Here is a 25,619-nt window from a genome sequence, read left to right on the forward strand (position 1 = left end):
TAGAAGCATTTAAGTCTCACCTTAAAACTCATTTGTATACTCTAGCCTTTAAATAGACTCCCTTTTTACACAAGTTGATCTGCCGTTTCTTTTCTTTTTCTTCTATGTCCCACTCTCCTTTGTGGAGGGGGTCCGGTCCGATCCGGTGGCCATGTACTGCTCGCCTGTGTGTCGGCTGGGGACATCTCTGCGCTGCTGATCCGCCTCCGCTTGGGATGGTTTCCTGCTGGCTCCGCTGTGAACGGGACTCTCGCTGCTGTGTTGGATCCGCTTTGGACTGGACTCTCGCGACTGTGTTGGATCCATTATGGATTGAACTTTCACAGTATCATGTTAGACCCGCTCGACATCCATTGCTTTCCTCCTCTCCAAGGTTCTCATAGTCATCATTGTCACCGACGTCCCACTGGGTGTGAGTTTTCCTTGCCCTTATGCGGGCCTACCGAGGATGTCGTAGTGGTTTGTGCAGCCCTTTGAGACACTAGTGATTTAGGGCTATATAAGTAAACATTGATTGATGATTGATATGCATGAAACGTAGCATATTTTCCAGATTATAACCCAGGGGTAGGGAACCTATGGCTCTAGAGCCAGATGTGGCTCTTTTGATGACTGCATCTGGCTCTCAGATAAATCTTAGCTGACATTGCTTAACACGATAAGTTATTAATAATTCCGCCGGTAATCACAGTGTTAAAAATAACGTTCAAATTATAAAAAAAATTCTCATGCATTTTTGTCCAACCATCCATTTTCTACCGCACCTGTTCAAGAAGTCGCTTTAATTGTAATAAGTATCATATTTATTATCGGTTAGCTTTAGAATAACAATGTTATTATCTTGGGGACTGCGTGGCGAAGTCGGAACAGTGGCTGTGCCGGCAATCTGAGGGTTACTAGTTCAATCCCCACCTTCTACCATCTTAGTCACGTCCGTTGTGTCCTTGAGCAAGACATTTCTCCCTTGCTCCTGATGGGTCCTGGTTAGCGCCTTGCATGGCAGCTCCTGCCATTAGTGTGTGAATGTGGAAATAGTTTCAAAGCGCTTTGGGCTCCTTAAAAAGGGGTAGAAAAGCGCTATACAAGTACAACCATTTACCATTATTTAACCTTCGTCTTGTGTTAGGGTCGGCACCGACCCGTTTTAATTTTTAAATGCATAAAAACACCACATACATTTATTTTTTTGCATCAAAGCTTTTTGACTTTGTCAGGAACCTCTTTGTCAACAAAATAAAACATTTTAATTGTTTTCACTAAATTATAAAATGCTCTGGGAGAAATTATGCACTTGGTTTTGTTAGGGTCGGTTTCGACCCGGTTATAAAAATAAGATGATAAAGCAATGATAAGAGCCAAAACTGAACACACTGACAGCCAGCTCCTCTCCCAATCATGTGAGCTTTAGTGGATTCTCATTTTACCTTGTTGTCTGTACAAAAACAAACAAAAGACGGACACTAAAAGTGTCACTTTTTGCCACTCTGATTTTGTTTTTTTATTAGTTTTGGAACTAGTAATCTATTTCTCTTGGTTTCATTTGCTTGATTGGTTGTTGTTTGTTTCATGTTGGATTTCTGTTGCTGAAAAAAATACTTTTTAGCCTTTTTCTTGAAGTAAATATATATGGGTCGAAATTGACCCGTAACACCATAGATGTTACTGTAGTTAAAATTCTTAAAATGAAAAAATAAATAAAACACATTTATTTAAGAGATGTGTTCTAATACCGTTTAGTAATAGTTAGGTAACACAACAACCTTTTATTTATGTATATGATTCTCTTGAGGTTCGTTTTACCATTTTTAAAAATTGAAATCGAGGCCCAATGGCCCAAACCAAAAATATTAAAACCAATATTTTCAAGGATAAGGAAGCCTAACGAGGTAACCAAGAGATGAGAAACAAATTGGATGATAGATCATTGTTTTTAGTGTATTTTACAGCTGATTTAAGACATGGGTCAAAACCGACCCGTTAACATAAGAGATGGTAACAGAAAGCTAACACAAGAGGAAGGTTAAAAGAATAAGAGACTTATTATACTGTAAAAATGTTGGTCTTAAAAATGCACACATTTAGTTGTATTCAGTGTTAAAAAAAGATTATATGGCTCTCACAGAAATACATTTTGAAATATTTGGCTTTCATGGCTCTCTCAGCCAAAAAGGTTCCCGACCACTGCTATAAGCCATCCATCCGTCCGTCCATCTTCTTCCGCTTATCAGAGCTCGGGTTGCGGGGGCAACAGCCTAAGCAGAGAAACCCAGACTTTCCTCTCTCCCTAGGCGTTCCCAGGCCAGCCGGGAGACATAGTCTTCCCAACGTGTCCTGGGTCTTCCCCGTGGCCTCCTACCGGTCGGAAGTGCCCTAAACACCTCCTTAGAAAGGCGTTCGGGTGGCATCCTGATCAGATGCCTGAACCACCTCATCTGGCTCTTCTCGGCTTTACTTTGAGCTCCCCGCCGACAATAAACGACTATAAGCCGCACCAAAATATTTTTCCATATATTACCCGCACCACTATAAGCTGCAGAGGTGTATATATATATATATATATATATATATATATATATATATATATATATATGCGCTAAAAGTAAGCATGTGCTAATTATTTTAAAACCTCTTCTCACTCCGGCACTTACCAAAGGTATGCAGTAAAAATTTGAGTGTGATGTAAGCTTGGACCTTGAATCCTACTGAATAGCTCTTAATCTTCTTCCCTTTATGCGATTTCAAATGACCGGTATTGAAATCAGCCTCCTCCATTTTGAAAATGATGACAGGGGAAGTGTCACTTGTGACGTCACGAGTTTGACCAGGCGGTAATACTACGCATGTGTTAATTATTTTGCGAAGCGAGTTTGACCCGGCAGTAATTCAAGGCAGGCGCATACTATATACCCTGCGGCAATTCAAGGAAATACAGTATATATATATATATATATATATATATATATATATATATATATATATATATATATATATATATACATATATATATATATATATATATATATTGTAAATGTCTATTAACATACACAACCCAAAACCAGTGAAGTCGGCACGTTGTGTAATTTGTAAATAAAAACACAATAAAATTATTCGCTAATCCTTTTCAACTTATATTCAATTGAATAGAATGCAAAGACAAGATATTTAATGTTCAAACCATGAAACTTAATTTTTTATTGCAAATAATCATTACCTTTTTCACATTGCAAACAAGTTGGCACAGGGGCATTTTACCACTGTGTTACATGGCCTTCTAACAACACTCAGTAAACGTTTGGGAACTGAGGAGACCAATTTTTGAAGCTTTTCTGGTGGTATTGTTTCTCATTCTTGATTGATGTACAGCTTAAGTTGTTCAACAGTCTCTGTTGTGGTATTTTAGGCTTTTTAATGTGCCACACATTTTCAATGAGAGACAGGTCTGGACTACAGGCAGGCCAGTCTAGTACCCACACTCTTTTACTATGAAGCCACGCTGTTATAACAAGTGGCTTGGCATTGTTTTGCTGAAATAAGCAGGGGCGTCCATGATAACGTTGCTTGGATGACAACATATGTTGCTCCAAAACTTATATGTACCTTTCAGCATTAATGGTGCCTTCACAGATGTGTAAGTTACCCATGCCTTGGGCACTAATACACCCCCATACCATCACAGATGCTGTCTTTTGAACTTTGCGTCTAAAACAATCCGGATGGTTCTTTTCCTCTTTGGTCTGGAGGACACAACGTCCAGTTTCCAAAAACTATTTGAAATGTGGACTCGTCAGACTACATAACACTTTTCCACTTTGGATCAGTCCATCTTAGATGAGCTCGGGCCCAGTTAAGTCGGCGGCGTTTCTGGGTGTTGTTGATAAATGGCTTTCGCTTGGCATAGTAGAGTTTTAACTTGCACTTACAGATGTAGCGGCAAACTGTAATTACTGACAGTGGTTTTCTGAGGTGTACCTGAGCCAATGTGGTGATATCCTTTACACACTGATGTCTGTTTTTGATGCAGTACCGCCTGAGGGATTGAAAGTCCGTAATATCATCGCTTACGTGCAGTGATTTCTCCAGATTCGCTGAACTTTTTGATGATATTACGGACCGTAGATGGTAAAATACCTAAATTCCTTGCAATAGCTCGTTGAGAAATGTTGTTCTAAAACTGTTTGACAATTTGCTTACAAATTGGTGACCCTCGCCCCATCCTTGTTTGTGAATAACTTAGCATTTCATGGAAGCTGCTTTTATACCCAATCATGGCACCCACCTGTTCCCAGTTAGCCTGTTCACCTGTGGGATGTTCTAAATAAGTGTTTGATGAGCATTCCTCAACCTTCTCAGTCTTTTTTGCTACTTGTGCTAGCTTTTTCTATATGCACACTAGTTGTAGCTATTAGGCTGTTCTAGTTTTTATTTGTATTTATTTGTATCATTTTATTATCATTATTATTTATTTTTCATACACTGTAGCACTTTGATGTTGTTTGCTCAATGTAAAGTGCTTTTTACAAATAAAATCTATTATTATTATTTGTTTTTTTTAAAAACATGTTTCAGGCATCAAATTCCAAATGTTTGCAAAAAATTATGTTTTCCAGTTCGAACGTTTAGTATCTTGTCTTTGCAGTCTATTCAATTGAATATAGGTGAAGTGAATTGTATTTATTTAGCGCTTTTCTGTAGTGACTCACGAATTTTAACTTGCACTTACAGATGTAGCGGCAAACTGTAATTACTGACAGTGGTTTTCTGAAGTGTTCCTGAGCCCATGTGGTGATATCCTTTACACACTGATGTCGGTTTTTGTTGCAGTACCGCCTGAGGGATTTACGTGCAGTGATTTCTCAAGATTCTCTGAAACTTTTGATGAATTTACGGACCATAGATGGTAAAATCCCTAAATTCCTTGCAATAGCTCGTTGAGAAAAGTTGTTCTAAAACTGTTCGACAATTTGCTTACAAAGTGGTGACTCTCTTACTTAGCATTTCATGGAAGCTGCTTTTATACCCAATCATGGCACCCACCTGTTCCCAATTAGCCTGCACACCTGTGGGATGTTGCAAATAAGTGTTTGATGAGCGTTCCTCAACTTTATCAGTATTTATTGCCACCTTTCCCAACTTCTTTGTCACGGCATCAAGGTCTAAAGTTAATGATTATTAGCAAAACAAAAAAATGTTTATCAGTTTGAACATCAAGTATGTTGTCTTTGTAGCATATTCAACTGAACATGGGTTGAAAATGATTTTTGCAAATCATTGTACTCTGTCTATCTACATTGGCCCTGCGATGAGGTGGCGACTTGTCCGGGGTGTAATAAGCGGTACAAAATGGATGGATGGGATGTATTCCGTTTATATTTACATCTAATACAATTTGCCAACTCATATGGAAACGGGGTTTGTAGATATCTCACCATTACCTGCATTGTTAGCTGCCTCTTGCTAGCAGTTTTTTACAGTTCAGAAGGCACAGAAAAGACAAATGCAGGGTTTTTTTTTCTAGAAATTTGGACTGATGAATGATTAGCAATATTGAAAAAATGAATTTCGACCTTTTACGGATGTCATAACAGTGATTTGCCATAAATAAAGTTGTAAATGCTATTAGTGAAGTGAAGTGAATTATATTTATATAGCGCTTTTTCTCTAATGACTCAAAGCGCTTTACATAGTGAAACCCAATATCAATTTTTTTTTTTTTTTTTTTTTACATTTAAACCAGTGTGGGTGGCACTGGGAGCAGGTGGGTAAAGTGTCTTGCCCAAGGACACAACGGCAGTGACTAGGATGGCGGAAGCGGGGATCGAACCTGCAACCCTCAAGTTGCTGGCACGGTCGCTCTACCAACCGAGCTATGCCGCCCAAATATTACAAAGATAATCAGAGTTGAATATGACAAATGTGAACAGATATTTACGGAAAATGAGCAAAAAAAAGCGAGACGGCAGAAATCCTGCAGCAGTCTCGCGTTTTCCTCGTAGAAAAATAAAATGGTTAGTTACCTTTTGCTGTCTTCCAGTGGCTCGCTGCCTTTCCTCCATGAGATCACGCCCCACGGAGACATTTTGGGTTTGCAGTCGATGAGCACATCGCCTCCAACCTTGACCATTGTTTGGCTTTTAAGTTGGTTGTGGGAGAAATCCGGAGCAACAGCTGAGACCCCAAAAAAAAAAAAAGCGAATTAGAGTTTTCGTATGAACATCACATCTTTATGTCAGTCTTTTCTATCAATTTGTCAAAAGGGACTTATTTCATACATTTTTCTATATTTGTAGGTTTTGGGGTTTTGAATTGCAACTGCAATGCTACTTATTTGGTTTTATAAGAACAAAACAAACGAGCACAACAAAGAAGTGATTGGAAGAAATAGAAAGAAGTACCAAGAGAATCCTATATTGATCAGACCCAACAGTAGTTTTTTAATTGTCGAACTACTTTTGATATTTAATAATTGATTTTGTCACGGAGATGAATGTTACCTATCGCAGCCGACTTGGAGTAAGAGGCAGGACACAACCTTGTATTGATTACGGCTTAATCACGATTTAAGTGTTTAGACTTTTAAAGGACTTCAACATTGTTTAATATGCAGATTCCATACAGCAGGGGTGTCCAAACTTTTACCCAAAAGGGCCGCACACCCACGAGTCAAAGCATGCGCGGGTCGTTTTGATATTTTATTTTGTAAAAAAGTATCTAAAACAGAGATACAGAAGTACAAAAGTATTTAGTCAGCCAGTGATTGTGCAAGTTCTCCCACTTAGAATGATGACAGAGGTCTGTAGTTTTCATCATAGGTACACTTCAACTGTGAGAGACAGAATGTGGAAAAAAACCCTCCAGGAATTCACATTGTAGGAATTTTAAAGAATTTATTTGTAAATTATGGTGGAAAATAAGTATTTGGTCAACCATTCAAAGCTCTCACTGATGGAAGGAGGTTTTGGCTCCAAATCTCACCATACACGAGATTTTTTTACAATCTCATGTAAAAAATATACAACATAAAGTTGCAAGAAATACATCAATAATGAATAAAGCCAAATATGTTGTAGACCAAAAATCACTTCATATTCTCTACTGCTCACTAGTGTTACATATCTGAGTTACTGTGTAGAAATATGGGGAAATAATTACAAAAGTACACTTCATTCACTAACAATGTTACAAAAAAGATCAGTTAGAATAATATATAATGTTGGATATAGAGAACATACAAACCCTTTATTTATTGAATCAAAGATACTGAAATTCCACGACATAGTGGAATTGCAAACAGCTAAGATTATACACAAAGCAAACTATAACCTGCTTCTCAATGATATACAACAATTCTTCTCAACAAAAGAAGAGAAATATAATCTTAGAGAAAAAATGTAATTTAAAACATTTGTATGCACGTACAACACTTAAGACCTTCAGTATATCAGTATGTGGAATTAAATGATGGAATGGATTAAGCAAAGCAATCAAACAATGTACTAATATGATCCACTTCAAGAAACTCTTCAAACTGGAAGTGTTTACAAAGTACAAAAAAGAAGAACTATGATAAACATTCTGATTTTACTCACCCATTCATTCTCAAAATAATCTGACTTATCTCATCGTATGGAATAAAACTTACTTCACCAATTATTCATTTATCTATTTATTTGTATCGTGATTACTTATTACTTAAGGAGTATACATTGTGAATACATTGATACCAGGAAGTGAACAAACGTTTTAGCAAGTGTTATGTAAAGAAAAGGGGTAGGATTAAATAAGATCTGCTTCATCCTACTCCTTTTCCAACATGTTGAAAAGAGAAACTGGAAATTAAATAATAAATGATAAATGGGTTGTACTTGTATAGCGCTTTTCTACCTTCAAGGTACTCAAAGCGCTTTGACACTACTTCCACATTTACACACACATTCACACACTGATGGAGGGAGCTGCCATGCAAGGCGCCAACCAGCAACCATCAGGAGCAAGGGTGAAGTGTCTTGCTCAGGACACAACGGACGTGACGAGGTTGGTTCTAGGTGGGATTTGAACCAGTGACCCTCGGGTTGCGCACGGCCACTCTTCCACTGCGCCACGCCGTCCGAAATTGTGATGTATCATGTTGTATGTTTGCATGTTCCAAATAAACTCAAACTCAAACATGGCTCCATTCATTCTTTCCTTAACACGGATCAATTTAAAACCTCTTCTCACTCCTGCGCTTACCAAAGGCATGCGGTAAAAGTAAGCATGCTCTAATTATTTTCAAACCTCTTCTCACTCCGGCACTTACCAAAGGCATGCATCAAAAATTTGAGTGTGATGTAAGCTTGGATCTTAAATCCTACTGACTAGCTCTTTATCTTTCTTCCCTTTATGCGATTTCAAATTACCGGTATTGAAACCAGCCTCTTCCATTTTGCAAATGATGACAGGGGAAATGTCACTCGTGATATCACGAGTTTGACCAGGCGGTAATACTAAGCATGGGGCGGCATGGCGTAGTGGGTAGAGCGGCCTTGCCAGAAACCTGAGGGTTGCAGGTTCGCTTCCCACCTATTGACATCCAAAAAAATCGCTGCCGTTGTGTCCTTGGGCAGGACACTTCACCCTTTGCCCCCGGTGCCGCTCACACTGGTGAATGAACGGTGAATGAATGATTGGTGGTGGTCGGAGGGGCCGTAGGCGCAAACCGGCAGCCACGTTTTCGTCAGTCTACCCCAGGGCAGCTGTGGCCACAGATGTAGCTTACCACCACCAGGTGTGAATGAATGATGGGTTCCCACTTCTCTGTGAGCGCTTTGAGTATCTAACAATAGAAAAGCACGATATAAATCTAATCCATTATTATTATTATTATAAGCATGCGCTAATTATTTTAAAACCTCTTCTCACTCCGGCACTTACCAAAGGCATGCAGTAAAATTTGAGTGTGATGTAAGCTTGGATCTTAAATCCTACTGAATAGCTCTTAATCTTTCTTCCCTTTATGCAATTTCAAATTACCGGTATTGAAATCAGCCTCCTTTATTTTGAAAATGATGACAGGGGAAGTGTCACTCGTGACCTCACGACTTTGACCAGGTGGTAATACTAAACATGCGCTAATTATTTTGTGAAGCGAGTTTGACCCGGCAGTAATTCTAGTCAGGCGCATACTATATGCCCGGCGGCAATTCAAGGAAATACGGTATATAATAGTCTCCTTTTCAGGTGAGAGAGGACGCTAAAGGCAGTGCCTTTAAAGGGGAACATTATTACAGTTTCAGAAGGGTTAAAACCAATAAATATCAGTTCCCGGTGGCTTATTTTATTTTCCAAAGTTTTTTTTCCAAATTTTACCTATCATGGAATATCCCGAAAAAGGCTTTCAAGTGCCTGATTTTCGTTATCTGTAAATCCAGCCGTCCATTTTCCTGTGACGCCAATACAAACTAACATGGCGGATAGCACAGAAAATGTATAGCATAGTAGCTCGGATTCAGACTCGGATTTCAGCGGCTTAAGCGATTCAACAGATTACGCATGTATTGAAACGGATGGTTGGAGTGTGGAGGCAGATAGCGAAAATGAAATTGAAGAAGAAACTGAAGCTACTGAGCCATATCACGACAGACAAAGGCAACGCGGACGAATTTGGCGATCGCCTTCTAACCAACGATTGTATCTTTTGACCCCTGGAGCAACTTAAATCAGTCGATTGGTGAGTGTTTGTTTGGCATTAAATGTCTGAGGAGGGAAAGGGTGGATGCAAATATAGCTACAAAAGAGGCATAAATAAATGATAAATGGGTTGTACTTGTATAGCGCTTTTCTACCTTCAAGGTACTCAAAGCGCTTTGACACTACTTCCACATTTACCCATTCCCACACACATTCACACACTGATGGAGGGAGCTGCCATGCAAGGCGCTAACCAGCACCCATCAGGAGCAAGGGTGAACGGACGTGACGAGGTTGGTACTAGGTGGGGATTGAACCAGGGACCCTCAGGTTGCGCACGGCCACTCTCCCACTGCGCCACGCCGTCCCATAATGATGCAATATGTACATACAGCTAGCCTCAATAGCATGTTAGCATCGATTAGCTGGCAGTCATGCCGTGAGCAAATATGTCTGATTAGCACATAAGTCAATAACATCAACAAAACTCACCTCTGTGAATTCGTTGACTTTATTGTTGGAAATGCATCTGCTTTGAGTGTCGCAGGATATCCACACATCTCTGTCCTAGCATCGCTATCGTCGGTAAAATGTGCAGAACAAACGAGGGACTTTGGCATCTTTTGACACTGGTGCAACTTGAATCCGTCGATTGGTTTGTGTTTGTTTGGCATTAAATGTGGGTGGAGGGAAAGGCTGGATGCAAATAAAACCTCCTTTTTTCAAAACATTTAAAAAATGAGGTTTTTGTGGTTGGTGCACTAATTGTAAGTGTATATTGTGTTTTTTGTGTTGATTTAAGTAAAAAAAAAATTAAAAAATAATTTTTAATATATATATATTTTTTTTTAAAATAAAAATGAATAAAAAATTCTTCTGCGGCCTGCTACCAATCGGGCCACGGCCCGGTACCAGGCCGTGGCCCAGTGGTTGGGGACCACTGCCTTAAAGCTTCATTTAGGGATATTCCGGCACCGGTAGAATTTTGAAAAAAATTTCAAAAAATACAACAAGCCACTGGGAACTGATTTTTTTATTGTTTTTAACCCTTTTGAAATTGTGATAATGTTCCCCTTTAAGGTACACCCCCAATATTGTTGTCCGGGTGGAAATCGGGGAGAATGGTTGCCTCGGGGGAGATTTTCGGGAGTGTGCTGACGTGACTAAAGACGACACATCCAACCAGCCACGCTCTTACCTATCACTCTCAGCTCTGCGTTGGAGTAGACCTCGCCGTACTTATTCCCGGCCACACACTGGTACATCCCGGTGTCCGACAGGGTTAGGCGACTTATCGACAGCGCCCCGTTGCTCACCTGTACGCGCTCCTACGGGGAAAAAAAACAGACACATGCCATGAATACATCCAGTTCCCAAAAATCATATACATAAAAAAAACAAAAAACAGCCAAAGGACCGCTGAGTTATGGTCCGACGATAAGAGACGTGGCAATAAATCTAGGATTTCATCACTAATGGTGAGGAAGGCTTGGGTGGATGGAGGCAGGCTAGCAGAAAATGACCCTAATCAATCTGCATGTTTATGAGAGGGAAATAAAAGCATGCCCTATATATATATATATATATATATATATATATATATATCAGTACCACGGGGTCCATTTCCCCCTCAGCGGCAGCAGGGAAGAAGGAATAACCTAACATCTGAAAGTGGTTGACAAATGGAATTCTTGATAGGTATGGCCATTTCATACCGAGTGCAGCCAACCTTTTTATTATCTCTTAGGACTTTTGTTTTGTTTGTCCGCTGGCAGTTTTCCTCTCGACAATCAAATTAGAATCTATATCGGAGATAACGAGGATGCATGAACGGATCGGTGTACAAACCCCGTTTCCATATGAGTTGGGAAATTGTGTTAGATGTAAATATAAACAGAATACAATGATTTGCAAATCCTTTTCAAGCCATATTCAGTTGAATATGCTACAAAGACAAGATTTTGGATGTTCAAACTCAAAAACTTAGTTTTTTTTTGTTGCAAATAATATGAACCAACGGCCAGGAAAAAACTGTTGGAATGTTTTTTTTATCAAATAAATGACACACATTAAAGTAAAACATTTAAAAGTGTTTATGTATGACATTCTGACAATATAACTGCATTTGTGTCAAAATATTGGGCTCTTTTTTTTTTTTCAGATAATTTAACTCTTGGGGGTTTCCTTTATGTGGTGAATGTTTTAAGTCCGGGAGACCCAAAAGGGTTTCAACCATAAAAGTCTGCAATGCAAGTCATATATAGTATTGTTTTTTTTTACAAACCCCGTTTCCAAATGAGTTGGGAAATTGTGTTAAATGTAAATATAAACAGAATACAATGATTTCAACCCATATTCAGTTGAATGCACTACAAAGACAAGATTTTGGATGTTCAAACTAATAAACTTTATTTTTTTTTGTTGCAAATAATATGAACCAGGAAAAAACTGTTGGAACGGTTTTATCAAATAAATGACACACATTAAAGTAAAACATTTAAAAGTGTTTATGTATGACATTCTGACAATATAACTGCATTTGTGTCAAAATATTGGGCTCTTTTTTTTTTTGTCAGATAATTTAACTCTTGGGGGGTTTCCTTCATGTGGTGAATGTTGCCCTGCGATGAGGTGGCGACTTGTCCAGAGTGTACCCCGCCTTCCGCCCGATTGTAGCTGAGATAGGCGCCAGCGCCCCCCGCCACCCCGAAAGGGAATAAGCGGTAGAAAATGGATGGATGGATGGATGTTTCAAGTCCGGGAGACCCAAAAGGGTTTCAACCATAAAAGTCTGTATAGCAAGTCCGAATATTATCGGACATCTCTAAAACGCAGCATTTAGAGGCACTGACCACGGAGGTGACATTGTGACGTCATTGTGGAATGTTTACAATGAAAACAAAATTCAAATTAGATCATTATTCAATTAATCAATCAATCAATGTTTATTTATGTAGCCCTAAATCACTAGTGTCTCAAAGGGCTGCACAAACCACAACGACATCCCCGGTAGAGCCCACATAAGGGCAAGGAAAAACTCACCCCAGTGGGACGTCGGTGACAATGACAATGACGACTATGAGAAACCTTGGAGAGGACCGCATATGTTGGCAAGCCCACGCCCCCCTAGGGCAGTGGTCCACAACCTTTTTGTAGCTGCGGACCGGTCAACGCTTGATCATTTTAATCATATTTGTTTTTATATTGTTTTTATTGGTTTTATATTTATTTATTTTTTGTTTTTATTCAGTCAATGGTGGAGCATAATATATATATATTTTTTAAATTTTATTATTATTGTTATTATTATTATTTTTTTAACAATTGTTTTTAACATGGCTGTGCAGTAGTTTGGAAACGTTATTGTTGTTTAAATGTGCTATATAAATAAAGTGGATTGGATTGGATTTGAATTTTTATGGCGCGGCATAGCTCGGTTGGTAGAGTGGCCGTGCCAGCAACTTGAGGGTTGCAGGTTCGATTCCCGCTTGTGCCATCCTAGTTACTGCCGTTGTGTCCTTGGGCAAGACACTTTACCCACCTGCTCCCAGTGCCACCCACACTGGTTTAAATGGAACTTAGATATTGGGTGTCACTATGTAGAGGAGTTTGCGTGTCCCAATGATCCTAGGAGCTATGTTGTCTGGGGGCTTTCATGCCCCCTGGTAGGGTCTCCCAAGACAAACAGGTCCTAGGTGAGTGATCAGACAAAGAGCAGCTCAAAGACTTCTATGGAATTACAACAAAATGAACTCAGATTTCCCTCGCCCGGACGCGGGTCACCGGGGCCCCGCTCTGGAGCCAGGCCCGGAGTTGGGGCACGATGGCGAGCGCCTGGTGGTCAGGCCTGTCCCCATGGGGCCCGGCCGGGCACAGCCCGAAGAGGCAACATGGGTCACCCCTCCAATGGGCTCACCACTCATAGGAGGGGCCATAGAGGTCGGCTGCAATGTGAACTGGGCGATAGCCGAAGGCAGGGCACTTGGCGGTCCGATCCTCGGCTACAGAAGCTAGCTCTTGGGACGTGGAACGTCACCTCACTGGGGGGGAAAGAGCCCGAGCTAGTCCGCGAGGTAGAGAAGTTCCGGCTGGATATAGTCGGACTCACCTCGACGCACAGCAAGGGCTCTGCAACCAGTTCTCTCGAGAGGGACTGGACCCTCTTCCACTCTGGCGTTGCCGACAGTGAGAGGCGACGGGCTGGGGTGGCAATTCTCAAAGCCTGCACGTTTGAGTTCAACCCAGTGGACGAGAGGGTAGCTTCCCTTCGCCTTCGGGTGGGGGGGACGGGTCCTGACTGTTGTTTGTGCTTACGCACCAAACAACAGTTCAGAGTACCCACCCTTTTTGGGTACACTCGAGGGAGTACTGGAAAGTGCTCCCCCGGGTGATTCCCTTGTCCTACTGGGAGACTTCAACGCTCACGTTGGCAACGACAGTGAAACCTGGAGAGGCGTGATTGGGAAGAATGGTCGCCCGGATCTGAACCCGAGTGGTGTTTTGTTATTGGACTTTTGTGCTCGTCACGGATTGTCCATAACAAACACCATGTTCAAACATAAGGGTGTCCATATGTGCACTTGGCACCAGGACACCCTAGGCCGCAGTTCCATGATCGACTTTGTAGTTGTGTCATCGGATTTGCGGCCTCATGTTTTGGACACTCGGGTGAAGAGAGGGGCGGAGCTTTCTACCGATCACCACCTGGTGGTGAGTTGGCTGCGATGGTGGGGGAGGATGCCGGACAGACCTGGCAGGCCCAAACGCATTGTGAGGGTCTGCTGGGAACGTCTGGCAGAGTCTCCTGTCAGAGAGAGTTTCAATTCACACCTCCGGGAGAACTTTGAACATGTCACGAGGGAGGTGCTGGACATTGAGTCCGAGTGGACCATGTTTCGAACCTCTATTGTCGAGGCGGCTGATTGGACACCAGCAGTGAGGGATGCCGTCAAGCTGAAGAAGGAGTCCTATCGGGTTCTTTTGGCTCATAGGACTCCGGAGGCAGTGGACAGGTACCGACAGGCCAAGCGGTGTGCAGCTTTAGCAGTAGCGGAGGCAAAAACTCGGACATGGGAAGAGTTCGGGGAAGCCATGGAAAACGACTTCCGGACGGCTTCGAAGCGATTCTGGACCACCATACGCCGCCTCAGGAAGGGGAAGCAGTGCACTATCAACACCGTGTATGGTGCGGATGGTGTTCTGCTGACTTCGACTGCGGATGTTGTGGGTCGGTGGAGGGAATACTTCGAAGACCTCCTCAATCCCACCAACACGTCTTCCTTTGAGGAAGCGGTGCCTGGGGAATCTGTAGTGGACTCTCCTATTTCTGGGGCTGAGGTCGCTGAGGTAGTTAAAAAGATCCTCGGCGGCAAGGCCCCGGGGGTGGATGAGATCCGCCCGGAGTTCCTTAAGGCTCTGGATGCTGTGGGACTGTCTTGGTTGACAAGACTCTGCAGCATCGCGTGGACATCGGGGGCGGTACCTCTGGACTGGCAGACCGGGGTGGTGGTCCCTCTCTTTAAGAAGGGGGACCGGAGGGTGTGTTCCAACTATCGTGGGATCACACTCCTCAGCCTTCCCGGTAAGGTTTATTCAGGTGTACTGGAGAGGAGGCTACGCCGGATAGTCGAACCTCGGATTCAGGAGGAACAGTGTGGTCTTCGTCCTGGTCGTGGAACTGTGGACCAGCTCTATACTCTCGGCAGGGTTCTTGAGGGTGCATGGGAGTTTGCCCAACCAGTCTACATGTGCTTTGTGGACTTGGAGAAGGCATTCGACCGTGTCCCTCGGGAAGTCCTGTGGGGAGTGCTCAGAGAGTATGGGGTACCGGACTGTCTTATTGTGGCGGTCCGCTCCCTGTATGATCAGTGTCAGAGCTTGGTACGCATTGCCGGCAGTAAGTCGGACACGTTTCCAGTGAGGGTTGGACTCCGCCAAGGCTGTCCTTTGTCACCGATTCTGTTCATAACTTTTATGGACAGAATTTCTAGGCGCAGTCAAGGCGTTGAGGAGATCCGGTTTGGTGACTGCAGGATTAGGTCTCTGCTTTTTGCAGATGATGTGGTCCTGATGGCTTCATCTGACCGGGATCTTCAGCTCTCACTGGATCGGTTCGCAGCCGAGTGTGAAGCGACCGGAATGAGAATCAGCACCTCCAAGTCCGAGTCCATGGTTCTCGCCCGGAAAAGGGTGGAGTGCCATCTCCGGGTTGGGGAGGAGACCCTGCCCCAAGTGGAGGAGTTCAAGTACCTAGGAGTCTTGTTCACGAGTGGGGGAAGAGTGAATGGTGAGATCGACAGGCGGATCGGTGCGGCGTCTTCAGTAATGCGGACGTTGTACCGATCCGTTGTGGTGAAGAAGGAGCTGAGCCGGAAGGCAAAGCTCTCAATTTACCGGTCGATCTACGTTCCCATCCTCACCTATGGTCATGAGCTTTGGGTCATGACCGAAAGGATAAGATCACGGGTACAAGCGGCCCAAATGAGTTTCCTCCGCCGTGTGGTGGGTCTCTCCCTTAGAGATAGGGTGAGAAGCTCTGCCATCCGGGAGGAACTCAAAGTAAAGCCGCTGCTCCTCCACATCGAGAGGAGCCAGATGAGGTGGTTCGGGCATCTGGTCAGGATGCCACCCGAACGCCTCCCTAGGGAGGTGTTTAGGGCACGTCCAACCGGTAGGAGGCCACGGGGAAGACCCAGGACACGTTGGGAAGACTATGTCTCCCGGCTGGCCTGGGAACGCCTCGGGATCCCCCGGGAAGAGCTAGACGAAGTGGCTGGGGAGAGGGAAGTCTGGGCTTCCCTGCTTAGGCTGCTGCCCCCGCGACCCGACCTCGGATAAGCGGAAGATGATGGATGGATGGATGGACTATGTAAAGCGCTTTGAGTCACTTTAGAAAAGCGCTATATAAATATACTTCACTTCCCGCGGCCCAGAGGGACAATTTTTTTTTTTTTTCCTTTGTCATGAAAAAGGGAGTTTTTTTGGGTTGGTGCACTAGTTGTAAGTGTATATTGTGTTTTTTATATTGATTTAATAATTTTTTTTTTAAATAAATAAATATATTTCAAAATAAAAAACAAAACAAATTAATAAAAATGTCTTCTGCTGCCCAGTACCAATCGAGGTTGGTACCTTTTTTCAGTGATGTACCCCCTGTGAACATTTTTTTAATTCAAGTACCCCCTAATCAAAGCATTTTTGGTTGAAAAAAAGAGATAAAGAAGCAAAATACAGCACTATGTCATCAGTTTCTGATTTATTAAATTGTATAACAGTGCAAAATATTGCTAATTTGTAGTGGTCTTTCTTGAACTATTTGGAAAAAAAGATATAAAAATAACTAAAAACTTGTTGAAAAATAAACAAGTGATTCAATTATAAATGCAGATTTCTCCACATAGAAGTAATCATCAACTTAAAGTGCCCTCTTTGGGGATTGTAATAGAGATCCATCTGGATTCATCAACTTACTTCTAAACATTTCTTCACAAAAAATAAATATTTAACATCAATATTTATGGAACATGTCCATAAAAAATCTAGCTGTCAACACTGTTGCATTTTTTTTCACAGTTTATGAACTTACATTCATATTTTGTTGAAGTATTATTCAATAAATGTATTTATAAAGGATTTTTGAATTGTTGCTATTTTTAGAATATTTAAAAAAAAAATCTCACGTACCCCTTGTTATACCTTCAAGTACCCCCAGGGGTACGCGTACCCCCATTTGAGAACCACTGCCATAGGGGACCGAAAACAATGGATGTCGAGCGGGTCTAACATGACATGAAAGTCCAATCCATAGTGGATCTAACATAACCGTGAGAGTCCAGTCCAAAGTGGATCCAATATAGTAGCGAGAGTAATTTTAATATTTAAAAAATAATTCTCTACTATGTGAAGTGAATTGTATTTATATAGCGATTTTCTCTAGTGACTCAAAGCGCTTTACATAGTGAAAACCCAATATCTCAGTTACATTTAAAGCAGTGTGGGTGGCACTGGGAGCAGGTGGGTAAAGTATCTTGCCCAAGGACACAACGGCAGTGACTAGGATGGCGGAAGCGGGAATCGAACCTGGAACCCTCAAGTTGCTGGCACTGATGCATGCTATGTGTTTGTGTTGGTGTAATGTGTACATTTTGATTGATTGACCAAACTGATCTTATTAAATGCCACGAGTGTTTGTTTTCATCCGTCCATTTTTTAACCGTTTGTCCCTTTTTGGGTGGCGTGGGGTGCTGGAGCCTATCCCAGCTGCATTCGGACGGAAGGCAACCTAACCTTGGTGTCTCTGATCCTGACTCATGTTGCTTGCTGTCAAAATAGAAAAGATAAAATCAAAAGAAAAACTTAAAATTGTGATGCATTTTGCAATATCGAAAAATGATTCCCACTCCAAAAAAAAAAAAGGAGCCAGAATATTCCAGTGGACAACAAACCCCGGAAGGATGAATGTGACTTCACAGTGATTAAAAAAAAACAAAAAAAAAACAGGAGCGTACTCTTCCTGCTGCCGCTCTCGTATGCCATTGACCTTTCCCTCATTACGCGTCCGTGGTTAATGGTGGCATTTCAAACAATGTAGCACCTTTTGCTGATTATCCATTCACCTGTGAAGTGTGAATATATCAATGTCTTATGGCGGTGTTGGAGAGGTAGCTAACGGACACGCACAAAAATCCACAGTCAGCGCAACCTTTTAATCATAAAACTCAGCCAAATTGTGGTGAAGGCAAACAGTAAATGACACAGTAAATATACAGTGGGGCAAAAAAGTATTTAGTCAGCCAGCGATTGTGCAAGTTCTCCCACTTAAAATGATGACAGAGGTCTGTCATTTTCATCATAGGTACACTTCAACTGTGAGAGACAGAATGTGGAAAAAAAATCCAGGAATTCACATTGTAGGAATTTTAAAGAATTTATTTGTAAATGATGGTGGAAAATAAGTATTTGGTCAACCATTCAAAGCTCTCACTGATGGAAGGAGGTTTTGGCTCCAAATCTCAGGATACATGGCCCCATTCATTCTTTCCTTAACACGGATCAATCGTCCTGTCCCCTTAGCAGAAAAACAGCCCCAAAGCATGATGTTTCCACACCCATGCTTCACAGTAGGTATGGTGTTCTTGGGATGCAACTCAGTATTCTTCTTCCTCCAAACACGACAAGTTGAGTTTATACCAAAAAGTTCTATTTTGGTTTCATCTGACCACATGACATTCTCCCAATCCTCTGCTGTATCATCCATGTATCCATTTTGGCATAAACTCAACTGGTCGTGTTTGGAGGAAGAAGAATACTGAGTTGCATCCCAAGAACACCAACCCTACTGTAAAGCATGGGGGTGGAAACATCATGCTTTGGGGCTGTTTTTCTGCTAAGGGGACAGGACGATTGATCCGTGTTAAGGAAAGAATGAATGGGGCCATGTATCGTGAGATTTGGAGCCAAAACCTCCTTCCATCAGTGAGAGCTTTGAATGGTTGACCAAATACTTATTTTCCACCATAATTTACAAATAAATTCTTTAAAATTCCTACATTGCAAATTCCTGGATTTTCTTTCCACATTCTGTCTCTCACAGTTGAAGTGTACCTATGATGAAAATTACAGACCTCTGTCATCATTTGAAGTGGGAGAACTTGCACAATCGGTGGCTGACTAAATACTTTTTTTGCCCCACTGTACATTTATAGAGAAGAAACGCTACTTTTCCTCCGATACTCGCTACTGATTTTTATTGCTCTGTTAATGCACGCTTTGTTTGTTTTGTTTTGTCAGACAGACCTTCAAAGTAGGATCCATCACATGCCTGCGTTTCACCAATCAATTGCAGTCACTGGTGACGTTTGACTCCATTTCACCAATCAAACAGAGCCAGGCGGTCACATGATTAACTGCACTTTCTTTTGTTCTTTTTTTTTAAAGGGGAACATTATCACCAGACCTATGTAAGCGTCAATATATACCTTAATGTTGCAGAAAAAAGACCATATATTTTAACCGATTTCCGAACTCTAAATGGTTGAATTTTGGCGAATTAAACGCTTTAGGTAATAAAGCCGCCATTTTTTCAAACACATTACAAACACCGCGTCTCAGCTCTGTAATTTTCTGTTTTTTCGACAATTTTTTGGAACCTTGGAGACATCATGCCTCGTGGGTGTGTTGTCGGAGGGTGTAACAACACTAACAGGGAGGGATTCAAGTTGCACCACTGGCCCGAAGATGCGAAAGTGGCAAGAAATTGGACGAAATTTGTTCAAAATACGAGGATGTGGGGAACGCCGACGAAATGGTCAGTCGTTTGTTCCGCACACTTTAACCGACGAAAGCTATGCTACTACAGAGATGGCAAGATTGAGTTGATATCCTGCGACATTTAAAGCAGATGCATTTCCAACGATAAAGCCAAAGAAATCTTCCGCCAGACCCCCATCGAATGTGCTGGAGTGTCTGCACATTTGACCGGCGATGCTAAGGCAGACATGGCACAGAGATGTATGGATAACCTGCAGATGCATTTCCAACGATAAAGTCAACGAAATCACAAAGGTGAGTTTTGTTGATGTTGACTTATGTGCTAATCAGACATATTTAGTCGCAGCATGACTGCCAGCTAATCGATGCTAACATGCTATTTAGGCTAACTGTATGTACATTTGAAACTATATATGCACCTAGCGTTTCCCTCCACCCACATTTAATGCCAAACAAACACTTAACAATCGACGGATTGAATCAAAATCAATGTTATTATGAATTATTGACCTATCCAAGGTTCCCATTACTTTACATCAAATATTCCACTAATAAAAATATTTTTGGTGGAAGATTTTGCAAATTTGGTAAATAAATAACCAAAAAATTTATATTTTGTGGTTTTCTTACTGTACCGAAAATGAACCGAACCATGACCTCTGAACCGAGGTACGTACCGAACCGAAATTTTTGTGTACCGTTACACCCCTCCAGCACACCAGTTGGAGTTTCTTCCCTCATCTTTGCACTGCAGGCATTGATCTGATCACTGACTGTTACAACCCAAGCTGCCTTTCAGGAAGCCATCTGTGCTTAGGGTTAAAGATTGTGTGAGGTCAAAAAAAAAATAAAAAAAAATGGCATGATTATTCATGATTAATGTGCTAATTTATGCGAATAACCACACGGCTTAAAGATGTCCTCCTGTCAAACAGAAATATCTGCTGGCACATTTGTTAGGTTTCACCATTTCAAAATCGACTATCAAGAGTATTTTCACACTGCTTTAAAAAAAAAAAATTATATAAAAATATCACAGCTCCTGGCTGGATATGCCGTTGATTATTCCTCCTGATTTCAAGTCACATCTGCTTTATTGCACAGACACTTTGCTCCTGCTGCCAGACTGGGAACATTCCAACAACTTGTATTACAATCCAGCGCTGATCGATATCCTCTGGTGTGTTTGCTCACTTCAATTTTTTTTTTTTTGCATAACAAATGTAATTAGCCTAACACCTGTTTGCTACATCAGGTACTTGGCACACTCCAATGCCCAATCAGTCCTTTCTGCACAATCAGAATAAATGAGCCACTAGAATAATCTCACAGTAGAACATGAAAATATGTCTGGCAATATTTCCAGCAAATGCCCAAAAAAAGGGTAACACTTTAGTATGGGGAACATATTCACCATTAATTAGTTGCTTATTAAAGTAACACAGGCTTAATTTACACTTATTTGGACATCAAGGGGACATAAAAGGGTTGGGGTTAGTGTCAGGTTCAAAGACTGATGACATCTATCAAAACAGACAAGAAGCAAAGAATCAAACAGAGACAGAATTCAATTTGGCTCAGTGAGGAGAAACGTGTACATCTGTACACTTGTACAGCGTTTTGACGCTCTGACAGAAGATTTCCTGCTGATTGAGGGAACCCCTCATGAAACAGATCTGTAGAGATGAAGTAGTCTTGTGATTTTTTTCCCACACCTACATATATATATATATAAATATATATATATATATATATATATACACATATATGTATATATATATACATACACATTTACAGACACATAACACTCATCTACTCATTGTTGAGTTAAGGGTTGAATATTCCATCCTTGTCTTCCTAACCATATGCTTGTACACTAGATGCCAGTATTGTCCTGTTTAAAAATGTCCCAACATTGCTGATTGGCAGGCGAACTGCTTTACGGTAGACGAATTCGGACTGCTGTTGTTGTGTGTTGTTTTACCGCCCTGGGAGGACGTTATTGAAACTGCCTAACAATAAAAACCCACTTGAGAAACCAAGAACTCGCCCTTGATCATTCTACAGTTATAACGTCATTGGGCAGACACGCTCTTTATACACATCGCTCAGTTCCGCATGGAGCTGGAGGAGGCGTGGCCTCCAGCTACACCTGAATTTCGGGAGAAAATTAGACCCGGGAGGTTTTCGGGAGAGGCGCTGAATTTCGGGAGTATATATATATATACATACATACATATATATGTATATATATATACATACATACACAAATATATACATACATACATATTCCTCACGCACTAATTGACTTAATTGACTGAAAATATGAAATCAAGTGCACACTCCATCGATGGAAAAATGAAATTTTCGACAATATGATTTGCCTGAGCGGCTAGGAGACACAGAGTAACAAGCAGTACAAAATGGATTACAAAGGACAGATTTCTGCAGTCTCGGGTTCAATCCCAGGCTCGGGATCTTTCTGTGTGGAGTTTGCATGTTCTCCCCGTGAATGCGTGGGTTCCCTCCGGGTACTCCTGGTTCTTCCCACCTCCAAAAACATGCACCTGGGGATAGGTTGATTGGCAACACTAAATGGTTCCTAATGTGAGTGTGAATGTTGTCTGTCGATCTGTGTTGGCCCTGCGATGAGGTGGTGACATGTCCAGGGTGTACACCGCCTTCCGCCCGATTGAAACTGAGGTAGGCGCCAGCGCCCATCCGCGACCCCAAAAGGGAATAAGCGGTAGAAAATGGATGGATGCAGATTTTTAAAAAAATAATCAAAAATAATTATTTATATATTTTTTAACCTTGGGACTTTCCGCCGGCCATAGTTTGGGGACCCCTGCAATAGATGAAAGAAACAGAAACACCTTCATGTTGCTTCCCCCCTTACACGGTGGAGTTTTACAAGCCTTCTTTTTGGTGGGTTCAAAGTCAGCTTTTGTTTTCTTGCCAGGAACTCAATTCAACTCAAAGTATTGTGATAATTTAGATTGAATTATTCTGACAGTTGGGGTTAGGGGTTGGGGTCAGGGTACGGTTAGGGTTACAAATAAGCAATAATTCTGAGGTTATTGAGGGAAGACTATTAGTTTATTAATGGCTTACTGGTTTTATAATAAGGCCATGCAGAATAACGCATTAATAAGTAATTAATAATGACTCATTAAGATCATTTGCATGTTAATAAGCTACTAATTAATGGTGAATATGTGTTCCCCATACTAAAGTGTTACCCAAAGAAAGCATTTGGCTCCTTCGAGAATCAAATTGTAAACCATCACTGGTGATAGAACAGGGGTCACCAACACGGTGCCAGATGAGTCGCCCGCTGGCCTGTTCTAAAAATAGCTCAAATAGCAGCACTTACCAGTGAGCTGCCTCAATTTTTTTTAATTTAATTTATTTACTAGCAAGCTGGTCTCGCTTTGCTTGACATTTTTAATTCTAATAGAGACAAAACTCAAATACAATTTAAAAATCCAAGAAAATATTTTAAAGACTTGGTCTTCACTTGTTTAAATAAATTTATTTTTTTTACTTTGCTTCTTATTAATTTTCAGAAAGACAATTTTAGAGAAAAATTACAACCTTAAAAATGATTTTAGGAATTTTAAACACATATACCTTTTTACATTTTAAATTCCTTTCTCTTCTTTCCTGACAATTTAAATCAATGTTCAAGTAAATTCATTTTTTTTATTGTAAGGAATAATAAATACATTCTAATTTAATTCTACATTTTAGCTTCTGTTTTTTCAACAAAGAATATTTGTGAAATATTTCTTCAAACTTATGATTAAAATTCGAAAAAATTATTCTGGCAAATTTAGAAAACCTGTAAAATCAAATTTAAGTCTTATTTTAAAGTCTTTTAAATTTCTTTTAAAATTTTTGTTCTGGAAAATCTAGAAGAAATAATGATTTGTCTTTGTTAGAAATATAGCTTGGTCCAATTTGTTATATATTCTAACAAAGTGCAGATTGGATTTTAACCTATTTAAAACAAGTCATCAAAATTCTAAAATGAATCTTAATCAGGAAAAATGACTAATGATGTTCCATAAATTATTTTTTTTAAATTTTTTCAAAAAGATTCGAATTAGCTAATTTTTCTCTTCATTTTTTTCAGTTGAATTTCGATTTTTAAAGAGTCGAAATTGAAGATAAACTATGTTTTAAAATTAAATTTTCATTTTTTTCCTGTTTTCTCCTCTTTTAAACTGTTCAATTAAGTGTTTTTTTTTACATTTATTCTCTACAAAAAACCTTCCGTAAAAGGAAAAAAAATGTACGACAGAATGACAGACAGAAATACCCATTTTTTAAAAAATATATATAGATTTATTTATTAAAGGTAAATAAAGCAAATTGTCTATTTCTGGCAATTTATTTAAGTGTGTATCAAACTGGTAGCCCTTCGCATTAATCAGTACCCAAGAAGTAGCTCTTGGTTTCAAAAAGGTTGGTGACCCCTGATATAGAAGAATGTATTTAAAACGGGACCATTTTTTGTCCTTGGTCCCAAGTTTACAAAGGCATTGCAATCATCTAGCATTAAAAGATTAAAGTTGGTACAAAATGCGGCTGCTAGACTTTTGACAAGAACAAGAAAGTTTGATCACATTACGCCTGTACTGTATATACCTTTATATACATATATACATACATATATACCTATACTGTATATACCTTTATATACATATATACATACATATATACCTATACTGTATATACCTTTATATACATATATACATACATATATACCTATACTGTATATACCTTTATATACATATATACCTATACTGTATATACCTTTATATACATATATACATACATATATACCTATACTGTATATACCTTTATATACATATATACATACCTATACTGTATATACCTTTATATACATATATACATACATATATACCTATACTGGCTCACCTGCACTGGCTTCCTGTGCACTTAAGATGTGACTTTAAGGTTTTACTACTTACGTATAAAATACTACACGGTCTAGCTCCATCCTATCTTGCCGATTGTATTGTACCATATGTCCCGGCAAGAAATCTGCCTTCAAAAGACTCCGGCTTGTTAGTGATTCCCAAAGCCCAAAAAAAGTCTGCGGGCTATAGAGCGTTTTCCGTTCGGGCTCCAGTACTCTGGAATGCCCTCCCGGTAACAGTTCGAGATGCTACCTCAGTAGAAGCATTTAAGTCTCACCTTAAAACTCATTTGTATACTCTAGCCTTTAAATAGACTCCCTTTTTAGACCAGTTGATCTGCTGTTTCTTTTCTTTTTCTTCTATGTCCCACTCTCCCTTGTGGAGGGGGTCCGGTCCGATCCGGTGGCCATGTACTGCTTGCCTGTGTATCGGCTGGGGACATCTCTGCGCTGCTGATCCGCCTCCGCTTGGGATGGTTTCCTGCTGGCTCCGCTGTGAACGGGACTCTCGCTGCTGTGTTGGATCCGCTTTGGACTGGACTCTCGCGACTGTGTTGGATCCATTGTGGATTCAATTTTCACAGTATCATGTTAGACCCGCTCGACATCCATTGCTTTCCTCCTCTCCAAGGTTCTCATAGTCGTCATTGTCACCGACGTCCCACTGGGTGTGAGTTTTCCTTGCCCTTATGTGGGCCTACCGAGGATGTCGTAGTGGTTTGTGCAGCCCTTTGAG

At 40.7% G+C, this 25,619-nt stretch overlaps 1 protein-coding gene across 2 annotated transcripts in view; it reads right to left on the minus strand.

The window, feature by feature from the left end:
- LOC133535176 (contactin-4-like) overlaps positions 1–25,619 on the minus strand; it is a 645,232-nt gene that overhangs the window by 137,281 nt on the left and 482,332 nt on the right. For both annotated transcript variants that reach the window (XM_061874742.1, XM_061874741.1), the window contains 2 exons: positions 10,865–10,994; positions 6,015–6,165 (listed from right to left, as the gene is read on the minus strand). In XM_061874742.1, the coding sequence (XP_061730726.1) occupies positions 6,015–6,165; positions 10,865–10,994 (281 nt within the window). The remainder of the gene's footprint in view (positions 1–6,014; positions 6,166–10,864; positions 10,995–25,619) is intronic.

Source organism: Nerophis ophidion, linkage group LG16 (genome assembly GCF_033978795.1).
Source record: "Nerophis ophidion isolate RoL-2023_Sa linkage group LG16, RoL_Noph_v1.0, whole genome shotgun sequence".
NCBI lineage: Eukaryota > Metazoa > Chordata > Actinopteri > Syngnathiformes > Syngnathidae > Nerophis > Nerophis ophidion.